General features: G+C 38.7%; 1 protein-coding gene across 1 annotated transcript; it reads left to right on the plus strand.

Moving 5' to 3' along the window:
• The first annotated feature begins 708 nt into the window (after positions 1-708).
• LOC122878443 (ADP-ribosylation factor-like 14 effector protein) lies at positions 709-9,528 on the plus strand. The gene is made up of 5 exons (XM_044201234.1): positions 709-906; positions 5,198-5,393; positions 5,513-5,614; positions 6,553-6,593; positions 8,969-9,528. The coding sequence occupies exons 1-5, from the start codon at positions 836-838 to the stop codon at positions 9,195-9,197; spliced, it is 639 nt and encodes a 212-aa protein (XP_044057169.1). The 5' UTR covers positions 709-835; the 3' UTR covers positions 9,198-9,528.
• Positions 9,529-16,546: the final 7,018 nt, after the last annotated feature.

The raw sequence follows: 16,546 nt of genomic DNA on the forward strand, positions 1-16,546 counted from the left end.
TGTGAATGGGGTGAATGAGATATGTAGTTGAAGCGCTTTGAGTAGTTAGAAAGGCGCTATATAAGTACAGTCCATTTACTTCCATCCTTACATGTGTAAATGTAATACATGAATGTAGAAAATTCAATTACAAGTAAAAGTCGTGTATTCAAAATGTTACTTAAGTAAAAGTATGAAAGAATTATCAGCACAATGCACTCAAAAAAAGAGTAATAAAGAACGAATGGTCCCTGTCAGTATTCTTATATATTATATTAATGGATTATGGTCATAGTTTGAGGGTAGTTTAATCTATAACAATGTAGCAATCATATAAATTGATCTAATGTTTTGTATGTAAAATATTAGTGTGTAAGGTAATTAATGAATGCATTTAGGTACTTTCCACCCCTTCATACTAGCGCCCCCCCTTATCATTTTAATCTGCACAGAAAAACATGACAAAATTGTAATTTTACCGATTCCAGCAGTTTGCACACAACGTTTAGAGAAAAGTTTTATATGTGGTTATTTTTTGGATTTCTGTAAATGATTTATTTATAGGTCTGGCATAGACATGTAAAGCTTACAGTTGTTGACAGATATACACATTTATTTTTCTTTGACAGTGAGGAAAAGATCACATCTACTGTTTAATCTGAATGAATATCTGAGCCGCCGCTGGAGGGCAGACTCTCCCAAGGCAAAACAGGAAGTTGAAGCGGAAATACATTTTATCTTCGCCGAAGAAGAAACCGAACGAAAACAATTACAAACCGCAAGTGTCTGTTCCTTTTCCTGCACGTTTTCAGCACATTTTTCTGCATTATCGCTTAGTTTCGACAAAAAGGACACCATGCCCGTTATTTGTGCGGCAATCGGGTGCAACAATAAGTTTGTCAAAGGCTCGGAAATAAGATTTTACAGGTACGTTTTCACCGGTTGAGCGTAAGTTTTCAGTACAACTGATTTTTCAACCATTTCACGTTAGCTTAAACATTAATTTGATAAGGCACGACATAGAAATCGACATTAATAACTTTGCTTTTAAATTAGGTTCATTAACGATATCTCCTCATGACCAGTGCAAGTTTTAGGTTAACGTTAAAACTAAATTTGCGACTTCAATAAACGGTATAACTCACCATGGTCCGTCAGAGCTAACGTTAACGTTGGTTCTGGTAGCTATAATAACCTTATATTACCATCCATTTAAATACAATAAGACATAATACAATTACCTTGTGTGGCATCTTTTCTGGTATTAGTATGTGTTTATGCTGAACCGCACCCTAGCAGTGATAAGCTAGCTAACGCTAAACCATACGCGAGCTTGAAAAATTAGGCAAAACACTTAAGTACCTACTTGCAATATAAATCACAAACATTTGCCTTTTTATAATGTGTCATTTGAACCATTTTGGCTGAAGTGGATTTAAATGCACAGCAAATTAATTTGCTTGTGCAAATACATAGCAGCATACATCTTTACCATCAATGAACAATTTTAATTTATTTAATAAAATATCAAGTTGGAGTAAAAATACAATAATACATCTTAAAGATTGCCTGTTGCAGCTCTTTCTGCTGCTGTATTTCATCACGTATAATTATCTTAAACTAGCCAGTCTGACAGGGAACAGGTTGAACTGTATCAGGTGTGCTGATGCTTGCCAAGGTGGGCACACAGCAAATTTCAAAGTCAGCTTTATTTTATATACATGGTTACAAAGAGCAAAAAAGATGTCCGACTGATGGCAGTGTAGTAGAGACTGAAAGAAAATAATGCTGGGCAATAATAATCAACACTGAAACATAAATAAATAATAAAACATATTCAAATAAATACTCATAACATTAGTTCAGAGATAACAGAAATAACTGGCAAAGGTTCTGGAGGTGAACGAGAGGTGACTCAACAATAATTCATTCACAAACCTGCACTTACACACTAAACCCTTTAACATGTAGGTTGCTGATGACTTATGATGGCATGATGTCTTGTGTGCTGGTTGATGCTTCACACAATTGTATATCTTCTTCTTCTTTTCCTTTCGGCTGTTCCCTTTCAGGGGTCGCCACAGAGAATCATGTGCCTCCATCTAACCCTGTCCTCTGCGTCCTCTTCACTCACACCAATTAACTTCATGTCCTCTCTCACTACATCCATAAATCTCCTCTTTGGTCTTCCTCTAGACCTCCTGCCTGGCAGCTCCAACCTCAGCATCCTTCTACCAATATATTCACAGTCTCTCCTCTGAACACGTCCAAACCACCTCAATCTGGCCTCTCTGACTTTATCTCAGAAACATCTAACATGAGCTGTCCCTCTGATGTACTCATTCCTGATCGTGTCCATCCTCGTCACTCCCAAAGAGAACCTCAACATCTTAAGCTCTGCTACCTCCAGCTCTGCCTCTTGTCTTTTCTTCAGTGCCACTGTCTCTAAGCTGTACAACATCGCTGGTCTCACCACTGTCTTGAACACCTTTCCTTTCATTCTTGCTGATACACTTTTATTACACAACACACCTGACACTTTTCTGCTTGCACTCGCCTCTTCACCTGTTTTCCACAGTCTCCATTGCTCTGAACTGTTGACCCTAAGTACTTAAAGTCCTGCACCTTCTTCACCTCTGCTCCCTGTAACCTCACCGTTCCATCTGGGTCCCTCTCATTGACGCACATGTATTCTGTCTTACTGCGGCTAAGCTTCATTCCTCTGTTTTCCAGAGCAGACCTCCATCTCTCTAGATTTTCCTCCACCTGCTCCCTGCTCTCACTACAAATCACAATGTCATCCGCAAACATCATAGTCCATGGAGATTCCTGTCTAACCTCATCTGTCAGCCTGTCCATCGCCAGAGCAAACAAGAAGGTGCTCAGAGCCGATCCTTGATGCAGACCCACCTCCACCTTGAACTCCTCTGTCACACCTACAGCACACCTCACCACGGTCTTACAGCTCTCATACATGTCCTGCACCACTCTAACATACTTCTCTGCCACTCCAGACTTCCTCATACAATACCACAGCTCCTCTCTCGGCACCCTGTCATACGCTTTCTCTAAATCTACGAAGACCCAATGCAACTCCCTATGTTCCTTCTCTGTACTTCTCCATCAGCATCCTCAAAGCAAATACTGCATCTGTACTCTTTCTAGGCATGAAACCATATTGCTGCTCACAAATGCTCACCTCTGCCCTTAGCCTAGTTTCCACTACTCTTTCCCACAACTTCATTGTATGGCTCATCAGCTTTATTCCTCTTTAGTTGCCACAGCTCTGCACATCTCCCTTGTTCTTAAAAATTGGCACCAGTACACTTCTCCTCCATTCCTCGGGCATCCTCTCACTCTCCAAGATCTTGTTAAACAAACTAGTCAGAAACTCTACTGCCACCTCTCCTAGACACTTCCATACCTCCACAGGTATGACATCCGGACCAACTGCCTTTCCACTCTTCATCCTCTTCAACGTCCTCCTCACTTCACTCTTGCTAATCTTGGCTACTTCCTGCTCCACACCAGTCACCTCTTCTACTCTTCGTTCCCTTTCATTTTCCTCATTCATCAACTCTTCAAAGTACTCCTTCCATCTTCCCATCACACTCCTGGCACCTATCAATACATTTCCATCCTTATCTTTAATCACCCTAACCTGCTGCACATCCTTCCCATCTCTATCTCTTTGTCTGGCCAACCTGTACAAATCCACCTCTCCCTCTTTAGTGTCCAACCTAGCATACAAGTCCTCATATGCTCTTTGTTTGGCCTTTGCCACCTCTACCTTCACCTTACGCTGTATCTCCCTGTACTCCTGTCTACTCTCTTCAGTCCTCTCAGTGTCCCACTTTTTCTTAGCTAACCTCTTTCTCTGTATACACTCCTGAACGTCCTCGTTCCACCACCAAGTCTCCTTGTCCACTTTCCTCTTTCCAGATGACACACTGAGTACCCTCCTACCTGTCTCCCCGATCACATTAGCTGTAGTGGTCCAGTCATCTGGGAGCACTTCCTGACCACCCAGAGTCTGTCTCAGCTCCTCCCTGAAAACTACACGACATTCTTCCTTTTTCAGCTTCCTTCACACAATTGTATATGTCCACTTGAATATTTCCAACATACAGGAAAGACTATGGCTGCGTTTCATGAGGAGTTCCACTTCCCCTCAGCCCTCGGTATTACGTAACAGCATACATCGCATGGAGGCCACTTGGAGAGCAGAGGGAAAGTGAGCTGGGGATTTAAAAGGAACGCACCTGCGTTTCAGACCAAACGATCATGGATCGACCGCCAGTTGTAGGCTCAGCGGTATACTGCTTTTTTTTTTACAAATCATCAGAAATACAGTGCCGACTCATTTCAATTTGGCGAATGCGTCTACTGTGGATAATTGCAATATGTAGTCACTTTGTAATTAGCTGCATCAGTTTCTGATTTAGAAATTTCTCTTTGTGAATTGTGTCATGATTATCATAACTATTATTGCTACGGGTTTATGATATCTTGCAAAACAGCAATTTTCCCATGCATTTACAGATAATGTTGGGAATAAAGGAATCACACATTAAACTGAACAGTACAACAATCAAGCAAATATTAACTTAAGTAAATATTAACTGCAATTAGTTAAGACATTTTTCAGTAAAATATCAAGCTATCAATGAGATTTTCTTAAGAAACTAACTAGGAAACTAGAGCTTTATATAGGCCCTACATTACTGCAATCTAACCATGGATGTATTTTCTTGCACCAAATTCATAACTGCAATGCATTGTGGGTGATACACCTCTGGAGTGACCATCGTTTTTGACTCGCTCCCTCAGCCCTCGGAGGGTCGATCTCACCAAGTTCACTTCAGTTTTTCAGACAAATGGAACGACACTTATGATGGCAGCGGGGATTCCCTCGAGGGCAAATGCAGAGGGCATGTTGAACGACTAATGAAACGCAGCCTACATGATTTACAGATTTGGAAAGCATCTTGGCCTGATGTTAAGACAACTAATAAAAAAGCTTCATGTATCTGAGTATTATTTCCCTCCTCATAACTGTGTCCAGTTGCAAAAAAATGTACAGTGTTTAAGACTTATTTGTTATCGTCTACCTTGATAGACAGTTTACCATCAGGCTGTTAGTCATTAACTTAACAGGTGTGATGTTTGAAATGATGCAGCCTGGTTTGAAGCCGTCTCCTCCTCTCCTGTGTATCAGGTTCCCACTCAGCAAGCCTCAACTTGCCAGCAAATGGGTGCACAGCCTGGGGATGAAAAACTTCATCCCAACTGCCAACACCTGCCTCTGCTCAGAGCATTTCAGGACCGACTGCTTCAGGGACTACAATGGCAAACAGTTTCTGAGGGAGGATGCAGTGCCCACCATATTTACCCATTCACAGGATTCATCAAAGGTGTGGGGTTCACAACATTATATAGACTATTCTTCTCCAACAATTAGTTTTCAGTCTAAACAAGTCATCCTGTTTTACTGTTATATTTAGTGAATAGATGAACTGTGAAAATTCCACAGATTGAACTTCGTAAAAGAGGTGTGATACCGAAGGAGACAAACGTCGTGAATCAAATGGGAACACAAGCAGACAGAGAAAGAGCAAAAAGAGGAGGAATGAGGGTGAGTTTTCTGTTACCGTTGTCTGTACTGTAATATTGTGTTTACCTTTTAAAGTATCATACCAGTGTTTTGAATGTGATAGCTCATTTATTTTAAATTGCATATTGCAGATAATTATTTTTTTGAAGGATACCTTAAGTTTTAAGTAGTAAATGGTAATACTGCTACTACTACTTCTAACAATAGTGATAATAGTTATAGTAGTGATGATGATAAGAACAGTTCATAATGTTTATTACAATGTGCTGTAAAGTCATCTGTATGTTTATCTGCTTAATTAACACCTGCAGAGCATAACAGAACATTATATTATTGTAACAAAAAGTTACAAGAAACCACAAAGTACACCATCCAAATAAAGTCAAAGGGACAACTGATACTGCAGACTCACTAACTGTGTATAGTTCACATTGGAGTCCCAGCAGATAGCCCTACTGTAGCATAATGAGAACAGTAATAAGCACAACCAGATGTAACTGTTGGAAAGTAAAATTTGATTTCAGTATCACTTACTCAGCGCTGTTCACCTTAATCCCTTTGACTTAAAAACTAAATTGAGGTTATTTAAATGTATCAGTAAAAAGGAGCTACAATAGAGCTACAATATTAATTGTGGAATAAAAAAAACAAAAACAAATATTAATTTGGGTATATTCTTTTATATATCAGACCAAAATATAAATGTATAAATCAGATTGCCATGATTATTACAAGTTTTAAAAGTTGTATCTGGCGGGGCATAATTTATTCAAATGTAATATTAAGATATTAATATTATTGTTAGAAGCATCAGAGCTACAATAGAACATTCACCATCATCATCATTTGAAACAAAGCTGTCTCTGTGCTTTCTTATGAGCATTAAATCACAATTGGCATTTTTCGGATGTCTGTTTTCTTTTTATGATTAATTAATGTACTTATTTATTTTGACACAGGGTGGACGAGGAGGCCGTGGAGGAAAACAACTGTCTGACAGGTGAGACAGTGTGTGTGGGTGTTTCCTCATTGTCACTGTAGCTCTACTGAATTGTATAACAGAAGTATTTCTTCTGCTATTCAGTGAAGTGAATGTGTGCCCTTTGAAACACTGAGCTCTTTTCATCATCCCAGATAAACCTGCTGCTGTTTCACTCCGGCACTAGTTAGGTGTGTGTGGGTGATTAAGTGGAAAATGTGCTTCTTCTTCTGACTCCGTTTGTAAATTGGCCATCATCAGATTTTCTTGTGAAACAGAAAAATACACAGAAAAAGACATGGAACAAATTAAAAACAGCTGCTGGTGACATACAGACAGGGGACAAGATAAAGGACAAACCTGAATAATAGAGTGAAAACATATCAAATGCAGATGCTTGGGTGCAGCAGGGCTCACTGAAAGGTTTGGTGAGGATGAAAATGTCGTGAATAAAATGCTACGGCCTTTTCAGTCACCAGATCTGAACCCAGTTTTACACCTAGGGAAGATTTTGGACCAACGTGTAAGACAATGCTCTCCACCACCATCTCCATAAGACCAAATGATACAATATAAACTTTCACCTTCAGATCTATTTAGTGATGTCTGTAACTGTCTCTGATGCTGTATGTCCTTTTGTTTGTTTTCCTTTCTATTTGCTGTACTCAGGTCTCTCTTTCAAAAGAGATCTTGATCTCAGTGAGATGACCTGATTAAATAAAAGGTTGAGTATATAAATGAGGGAATATCTTGTGGAGGAAATGGTGTTCATCCCTCTAATAGAAGTCCACAGACTCAGCGAGGAGCACTGAAGCTGCTCTGGAGGCTCGTGGTGACCTGACTCTATGCTAAGACACTTAATGTTGGTTTTTCCTTTAATTTGTCACCTATCTGTATCTTACATTTCAGGGGTCATAATGTAATTTGTGATGTATGTCTCTTTTTTTCTGACACTAATACCTGACCAACACAGCCAATAGATGCATAGGTGAGATATTTTCAGCACAGGTACAATAGATTTTGATAGCAGGAAAAATTTCACAACCTGAACAACACTGAATCTTAAGTTAAAGAGCAAATGCTAGTTTCTAGAACTGTCGTTCCAACATTCACCAATTAGAAATCCATTTTTGGAGAGGCAGACACACAGATTTCCCTACCCACAGTATCTTAACAGAACAGACTGAAATGCAGCTAAATGTTGCATCCTGAGTAGAAGGCTGCTGGATTCAGCTTTGATTCACAGAGGGAACAATGGATTTAAATGCAACCCAATTTCACAGCAGAAAAAAGTCAATCAAAACATTAAACCACTCCTGCAACATAATCCACTTCTCTGACCATCCATGAACTCGGCATCTTCCAAACAGTCATATTTTTTTTTTTACCAAAATATGGCTAAATACACAGCTTCTGCGTGCAGCTAGTGCAGTTATCTGTTGAACAACCAATAAATGCAAGCATAGTTGTTGTAATTATGTTTATGTCTACTACAGAGTCAAATAAATTGTGAACAAGATACCAGTGGCTGGTACAGATTAGTATACATTTAAAAAAAACCCCACAAAAGTAATGAGTAACCTGCTTAAAAGAGTAATAAGTCTTTTTTTTTTTGTTTTTCAAAGTAACTTTCCCAACACTGGTGACAGGTCCAGGCAGTGTTATTTTATATATTTCTTATGCTAGGACTCCTCTAACCTCCTTGCTTGTTTGTGCAGTACCACAGCTGGCCATAGGGGGCGCAGTAGGGAGGAAATGAAGATGACCTGTCTAGTAAAACTAAATAGTTGGCTTCCATTGTCCTTCAAGAAAGAAATAATTAGTGTCTGAATTGTGAGTGGTTGTAACTCATTATGCCATATGTAGGGAATCGGTAACCGATGTAGGACTAGATGAAGCAGGTTTAGGGAATGTTGGTGCCCCAAAAATCATAAATTGCAACACTTCATGACAAAACAGCAGCTGGAATCTGTTGAACATCCCAATCTGATTGTATCAGTCATGTAGGAGTTTTCCAAGGGTATGGTTTTCCTTTAGGACCTGGGCTGGATAATGAGATTAATTCAGTGTGAGTGTAGATTCGTCCCTTGTTTCATAATGATGTGAAAGACAAAACTGTCCCCAGGTTTTTACCCCTCAGTGAATGTTTCATAATATTAATTGTCATTGCCAGACTGGTGGGTGCAGACTGCATTGAATCGTGAAAGACGTAAATTTATACAGACAGAGTTTCTACTCAGCTGTGATGATTTTATACAGTCAGATATAAATAAAACTGAAACAGTAATTAAAGAAAACCGCTGAGGGGAGAAAGGCTTCAGGAAAAGTCAATGAACCTGTAGCATGAGAGTGAACAAGTCACTCGGTAATGTCTGTCTTTCATGTCGTGCATGCAGACAGACAGTTGGAGCCAAGAGCAGAGTGTACGACAGCAAAGGCCGACTGCTCTCCAACAGCGAGGACATGTGTGACTGTCTGGATGTGGATTGTATGGGCTGCTTCTACCCCTGCCCTGACTGCGGCTCACGCAAGTGTGGAGTCGAGTGCCGCTGCGACAGGAAGTGGCTCTATGAGCAGGTGGAGGTGGAGGGTGGAGAGATCATCCGGAACAAGTTTGCTGTTTAGTTGAAAGCTTTAAATGCTCAATTATGTTATCAGGGGGACTTCTGGGAATCAAAACTTGCTCTCTCCCTGAAGTCAGCTGCAAGTCAGGCTGATAGACCATTCAAGACTGTGATGCTTTTTTAAAACAAATCTTCCACAATAACTGATATTTATCAGGTTTTGCAAAGATACTGCCCGTGGTAGAAACCTATGCAGAACAATGTAAGTATTCTGCTGACTGTTCATTTTGTTGCTCTTAAAAAATGTTGTCCCCCCCCCCGCCGCTGTGTTCTCCAGTAAACGCTTCTTATATGCCATTCTGTGTTAATAAACTTATTTTCTTGATGTTTAATGTCTGCACTGTTGATGTGCTGTAACATTTGCAGAGGTGGGAGTAATTTAACCTGATGTTTTCATGTCCAACTGTGAAGTGAAATTCCTCTTCCACTTTATCCCAATGTGAAGATTAATATACTTTAAGAATTTTTAAATTTCTTTTCTACTTGAATTATTTACAGAAGACTGGTTGGACCAAAAATGTTCAAGCAAACTTTTTCAGTAACACTATAATTAATTTTAAATAATAAATATGAATTTTGGAGCCATTATAAGCAATAATCTTTTTTTTTGTTGCATATTTTATGCAAAACTGAAATATTTATCAAATCCCTGACAATGTTTTATAGCAGAAGGAAAACATTTTGGTCTTCGTAGTATTCAAGCTTCAAAACACCTCCATATGTATGACATTTCTTGCTATAGCTACACTCAAACATCTTGGTTCTTCAGGGACTCATCACAGTCAGAAGTGTTGATCTGGAAAACGCTGAAAGATAACAGTTAATCCAGGAGAAAGCATATTGGTTTCAGCAGTTAACAAAAAGAAGAAAAGCTCTGCAAGATCTGTGGAAAGTATCATGCTGTGTATTAAACTGGATGGAAGTTTTAAACTGTTTTTAAACTATTCTACTTCAGGAGCTGCTGTAAACCACTGAGTTAAATTAACAGAATGAATCAAAGGATCCTCTCTTCAGTGGGGAAAAAACTAAAAAGCTGGTGGTTCTAAGGTCAGGTCACCTTTAGTCCAGTGTTCAGTCATAGGCAGTGGTGTAGGGGAAGGTAATCCTTCCTAAATCAAAGCATACCCTCCTTTTTTGGCTAAACGTCATAATTCCATTATTTGAGGTTATATGGAGCCTTTTAACAAGTAAAGGCACTAATTAATGCGTCTGAGTCATCTCAGTAATCCAAATAGTAAATTAATGCCCTTTTAAGATGGAATTTTTATTTCTATTAGGTCATTCTTGCTTGATTATCATTTGGCAGACTAGGGGGACCCATCTTTTTTACTTGCCCCTACATGCTGACCAAAGGCTGTAGGCAAGCAGCATGACACAGCAGTTCATCCCTCTGGTTAAAGAAAGAGTTGCAGAACTGCTCAGACAGTAATGTCTCATTTATACACATCCTGCTGTCCTTGAGAGCTCAGCTGTAGGTCAAGTGTCATGCAGTCCAGGGTTGCTTTGCCTCCATATCCTCTGCTTATTTCCAGGAAACATTGGCAGCAAGGGCTGAAATGAAAGCATGGTCCTGACTAATGTGAACTAATGTGAGGAATTACAATGGTGGATATTAATGTTAATCAAATGTTAGTTATAAAACGAAGAGAGGGTCGCACTCAGGAATTTATCATTCAATTACGTTTACTTAATCATCTGTCTGGTAATAACAAAACGTTCTGTTATTATCAGACAGATGATTAAGTAAACGTAATTGAATGACAAATTCCTGAGTGCGACCCTCTCTTCGTTTTATGTATATATGCATCTAGGATAACGCACCAGTGGGTCAGAGTGCAGTGACAACCCCACAAATCAAATGTTAGTCCTCATTGTCTTGTAGGAGAAATGTGGTGTGCAGTCAGCTTACCATAATACCACAGTAACCATGTTGTTTTAATAAATGTAGGTGTGCTGCTCTGTTAATTTTGCTATGTTTCCATTGCCTCTCTTCATAATGCATTTTATAGATCATTTTTTAAGGGCTACATATAAATGAAGCTTATTAATATTTATAAAACCTAGTCGATGAGAGCAGAGAGCGAGTCGGTGCAAACAAGTCATTCATCAAAGCAGCTTAAGTTTTGTTCCAAACTCAAATTTAAGTTCAAGTCAAAATATTTTCTGAGTGGGAAAAAATCGTGTTGCACCAAATCCAAGTACAGGAGATACTCTAAAACCAGATATCAACCTTTAAATAATGACTACTCTCTCTTCCTGACTGCTGGTAGGAATATTAAGGACATTACATACTGTTATGTTGATGTTAGGAGTAACATCAGGACATTCTCTTAATTTTTCTGTGTCTTGTGAACCGTTTGTAATTTTCAAATATTACTTGATTTTCAGATGTAAAAAATTCTCCACAATGAATTTACAATGTATTGGAATTGAATCATTCATGTCATGTTGTTAGCCACGCTAGCGACATGGTTCGTTGTTGGTCGGTCGGTCCACCACTTTGGTCCAGACTTTTTGCAGCTTTGTGAAATGTCTTGACAACTACTGGATGGATTGCCATGAAATTTGGTACAGACATTCTTGTTCCCCTCAGGATGAAATGTAATAACTTTGGCTATCCTGTAACCTTCTATAGAGCGCCATCGGTAAACCCACTTGGTACTTGACACTTAGTTTATCTTTTACTTATACCGAGCTGATACTTAATTTATTTTCCGTTTTAACCTGTTTTTATAGTGTTTTATAGTGTATCATATTGTTTGCTAGTACTTTCTCCTGTGTGCACTGACGTAAAGGTGAGCTACTGTAACAAAGAGTTTCCCTACGGGGATCAATAAAGTATTTCTGATTCTGATTCTGATTCTGATCAGGTCCAAATTTTAATTTGTCCAATACATTTGGTGTCCAAATTTTTATGACAAAAATACCCGCAAAACTAATGACATATAAGTTAGCATTGTCATTGTGAGCATGCTGACATTAGCATTTTGCTCAGAGCACCTGTGTGCCTAAGTACAGCCTTACAGAGCCACTAGCATGGCTTTAGACTTTTAGTCTCTTTAATAGGCTACATGAATTAATTTGCTAACACAAAGCAGCCCAGTTGCTGTGGGAATGAATACATTACTGGTTGTTTCAGTGGAGGGCTGCAGCTCTCATTTCAGTTTGGTGTGCCTCGCTCACACCAGTACTCTCACTGGCTTGAATCACATATTAATAAAATTCAAGCTGCCAAACCAGGATACCACACAGAAACAAACAACATACAGGAACAAATGCAGAACACAATTCAGCAAAGTAACTTCTATCCAAATTAAAGAAATGCCTGGAAAGTACATATTCATGTCCTGTGTGGTTTTAACAGCCATTAATGAAAGATAGTAGTGATAATATTGTGCTCTGGACCGTGCTGTATATATCTTTCTAAAAAAAATCTATTGTCCTTAGTTTTTAGAAAAATCCACTCATGGAAGAATTCATCATAGCCTGACACAAGTCATCCACTACATGACCGTGTCCATTTCCTCCCTCCAGCAGAGGAGGCAGAGCGACAGACTCGTCTATAAACTTGATAAAATGTCCATCTAAATATTGGCTGCGGCAGTCATTAGTGAGGAGAGAGCACAAACCTCCTGGGAGCCGTTGGATAAAAACAAGCCGCTATTAAAGGACACCAACGACCTGAAAGGACTGAAATCTGTCAGCAGATATCCAGCCTGCAGTGTTCACACTGAACTGGAGATGTGACAGAAGAGTGTGTGTTTGTCTGTGTCTGTGAGTTAAAGGTTGAAACAAAATCTATGAACAGGAGGGTGAGTAGGTCGAAGGTCTGTCTGGATGTTGACAGAGAAGATGAACTAATGGGGCTGTCCCATCTTTCACTATATATATATATATATATATATATATATATATATATATATATGTGTGTGTGTGTGTGTGTGTGTGTGTGTGTGTGTGTGTGCGCAGTTAAGTATATATATCATGAATTGGATGAATTACCATCTTGTTTTAATAAATTCAGTAGTGCTGAAACAACTGGTCAATTAATTGTTCGGATCAACAGAAAATTAATTGACAACGACTTTAATAATCGATTAATCTCTTCAGCCATTTATCAAACATCATGACTAAGAGTCTACAGCCATGCTAGCGGCTCTGTGAGGCTGTACTTAGACATAGCTATGCTTTGTGCTAAACGCTAACTTTACCATGCTAACATGTTCACAATGACAAAGCTAACATGCTGGTTTAATATTTACCACGTTCACCATCTTAGTTTAGCGTGTTAGCATGCTAACTTGCTAATTAGCACTAAACACAAAGAATAGCTGAGGGTGATGGGAATGTTATTAGTTTTGTAGGCATTTGTTCATAAATGACAACTTTAAATTTTCACCCGATGATGACGCTGCATAAAAAGTTTAGGGATCGCCAAAGTTGTTCAAATTCATCCTGAGGTTGACATGAATGTCTGTACAAAATTTCATGGCAATCCATCCAATAATTGCTGAGATATTTCAGTCTGGACCAAAGTGGTGGACCGACAGACCAACATTGCCACCCCAAGAGCTAATAATGCAAAGATTTGCTGCTTTTCTCTGTTTTATATCATTGTAAATTTAATTTCTTTGGGTTTTGGACTGTTGGTCTAATATGAAGACGTAATCATTACCTCCCGCCCTAAAATAATATATCATCCTGTGTTTGTCTCTTTAGCAATTGGCAGAAATACACAAATTAATTTGAACCTCGGGTAAGAAGTTGATGTTTTCACATACAAGTTTGTTGGTTTGTGAGCTGCTTATCTCTTAAACATAACATCAGATTTTCTTGAAAATAACAGAAATAACAGAGATCGATTTCCAACTTTAGCTCTAGGGTTTGGGATCAGTTCATTCGCTTTAATGTGCAGCTGTAAGTGGTATAGATGACGTCTTTGGGGATTTATTCAGCTCTGTTGGAGGTTTGTACTCTTCTAATGCCTTTTATTTGCCAGTATATAGAGAAGAACTATACCGCTGTCGAAAACAACTTTATCTTCATCTTCCCGAGATTCCATCATGTCACATCTATCCTGCACTCTCTCTGCTGGATGTGTGCCTCAGGGTGCTTGTATAGAAATAAAAAAAATGTTAATGTTGTGATACAGTACAGGCTAAGAAAGCAGCACCCTCACACAGTACCTTCAGGCCACAGTCCATCTATTCATGCCAGCTTGTACTCTACAAGTGACTTAGGTCAGCTTCACCTGCAGGGTCAGTCATCTAGTCTCAACTCCTTTTTCCTCCCAGCTTCCAAACAACAAGCTGTAAACATGTCTGTCCATGAAATACTTCAGCTCCCTCTCACATATATTTTCTCCCTGAACTTGCTTCACTATCCTGCAGTCTTAAAGTACAAAAATACTTTCTGTAATCTTCCCACATCTTATTTCTTTTCCAACCTCTTTTTCTATCATTGATCATCCTGCTCCATTATGTTCTATCATTAATCATTTCATTGATAGTCTCACTTGTTAGGGCGCTTTGGCTTTGACCCTTGCACTATACTGTCAGGCTGAAATATTGATACCCTTTAAATACAAGATTTCTACAGCTGCACACATTTAACAAACACTCCAGATAAGACTTAACGGCAAAAAATGTTAAACACTGATTTCAACGTAACCACGCTGATACAGATGTTTTTATCCACATCTTTTTTCTGAGACAGTATGTAGGGGCACCCGACCAAAGTTCAGTTTACTCGTTATAAGGAGTTAATCCTGTGAAAACAGTTGTAGAATGTTTTCTTTGGCTCTGCAGGGAGCTTTCTATGGTTATAAAAATAACCTTGATGATGTGAAAGACAAAATTGAGTTGCTCTACTGCTTCTGGAGCTTGACCCATACTAAGGACTAAAAGTCAGAATATCTCGGCCCCTGCAGTTTCGATTTTGACCATTCTTTGTTTAATCTGTCTCTTGTGAGTACCCAAACTTTATGGAAGTGCAATACTAAATTGCTGAAGTACCCATTTATGAGAAAAACCTTGTCAAATATGGAAAAGACACATTTTTTGCATTCCTTAAAAAGTCAAAGCCCATATTTGCTGGTGTGCTGTCGCTATTCTATCCATTTCTTCGCAATATATGAGCTTTAATATTCCCCTTTACAAGTAATAAAACCAATAAATATTTCATCATTTGGAGCTGCTCTTTCTTCCCCCCCATTTTCACATTAAAAAATAAAAAAAGAGATGTGACTGGGAAACAACTGGTCCTGCTCCCTCCTACCACGGCCATCACTGTTATGCCTCAGAGCAAACATTAAATACTAAAATAAATCACGACATGATGATTTTCTCAATGACTTTCCTTTACCGCACTAATGCTGACAGCACATTTTACTGCCTGAGTGAGACGCTGTCCACACTAAAGGAGATCAGGTTCAGGTAAAGCTGGTTAAGTTGCCAAGTCACAACACTGTAGGTAGTAATTAACAGCTTGTCATGTTCTTTGTCATTAGCAGGGGCCTCAGGTTTGTCTATGTCTCTGGATTAATGTTACTCTAACAATCTGCAGACTCAGAAGCTGCACCTGCTTTTGGCTAAAACAAGCTTTTTCCACTTTGTAGCATAGAAACAATGACAGTCTGCAGAGGACTTTAGGGTGGAGAGCTGATTTATTATTCTTCTCATTATTCTGCAAAGATGTTCACTATTTCTGCCTTTGTGGAGTTTTGGATTCTAGTTTCCTGAATTTTAAGGCAAAACTCTTCAATTTGAGATAAAAACAATGCTCATATTAAGTCTTCTTCAAGTCAAAAACACAATAAAGGCTTCTAGCAGGTCCTGTTGTTTACAGCAGTTAACTCCAGTAACCAAGGAGAAGTCTATAACAGCCAGTATTTGGGAAATTATTGTTATGGAGGTAATAGAGTGGGTAAAGACACAGAATGTACCGTACACACACTTTTTATTTTAAAACAGATATTTGTTCAATATATTTTTTTTATTCTGTATTTTCTGTTGTAAATTTCTATTTTATATTCAAGATTGTTGCAGTGCTCGTTTCTTTCCTTTTCTCTTACTATGTTTATTGTGAATGTTATGCACCAAAATACCAAGACCAATTCCTTGTATGTTGAAAACCTACTTTGCAAAAAATGTGATTCTAATTCTGATCTATCCATTAAATATGAAACTACAGCTTGGAGAGACGCTTAGCTTAGCATGAAGACTGGAAACTCATTTGTTTAATCTGTACTTAAACCAAAGAGTAAAAACAACAAGTTGTGGTTTTAGGGGATTATGTCCTGCTTCCACCCTTTATGCTATGCTAAGCTAAGCTAACCACCTCCTGGCTGTA

The sequence above is a fragment of the Siniperca chuatsi genome, linkage group LG1 (genome assembly GCF_020085105.1).
Source record: "Siniperca chuatsi isolate FFG_IHB_CAS linkage group LG1, ASM2008510v1, whole genome shotgun sequence".
In the NCBI taxonomy this organism is placed as follows: Eukaryota; Metazoa; Chordata; class Actinopteri; order Centrarchiformes; family Sinipercidae; genus Siniperca; species Siniperca chuatsi.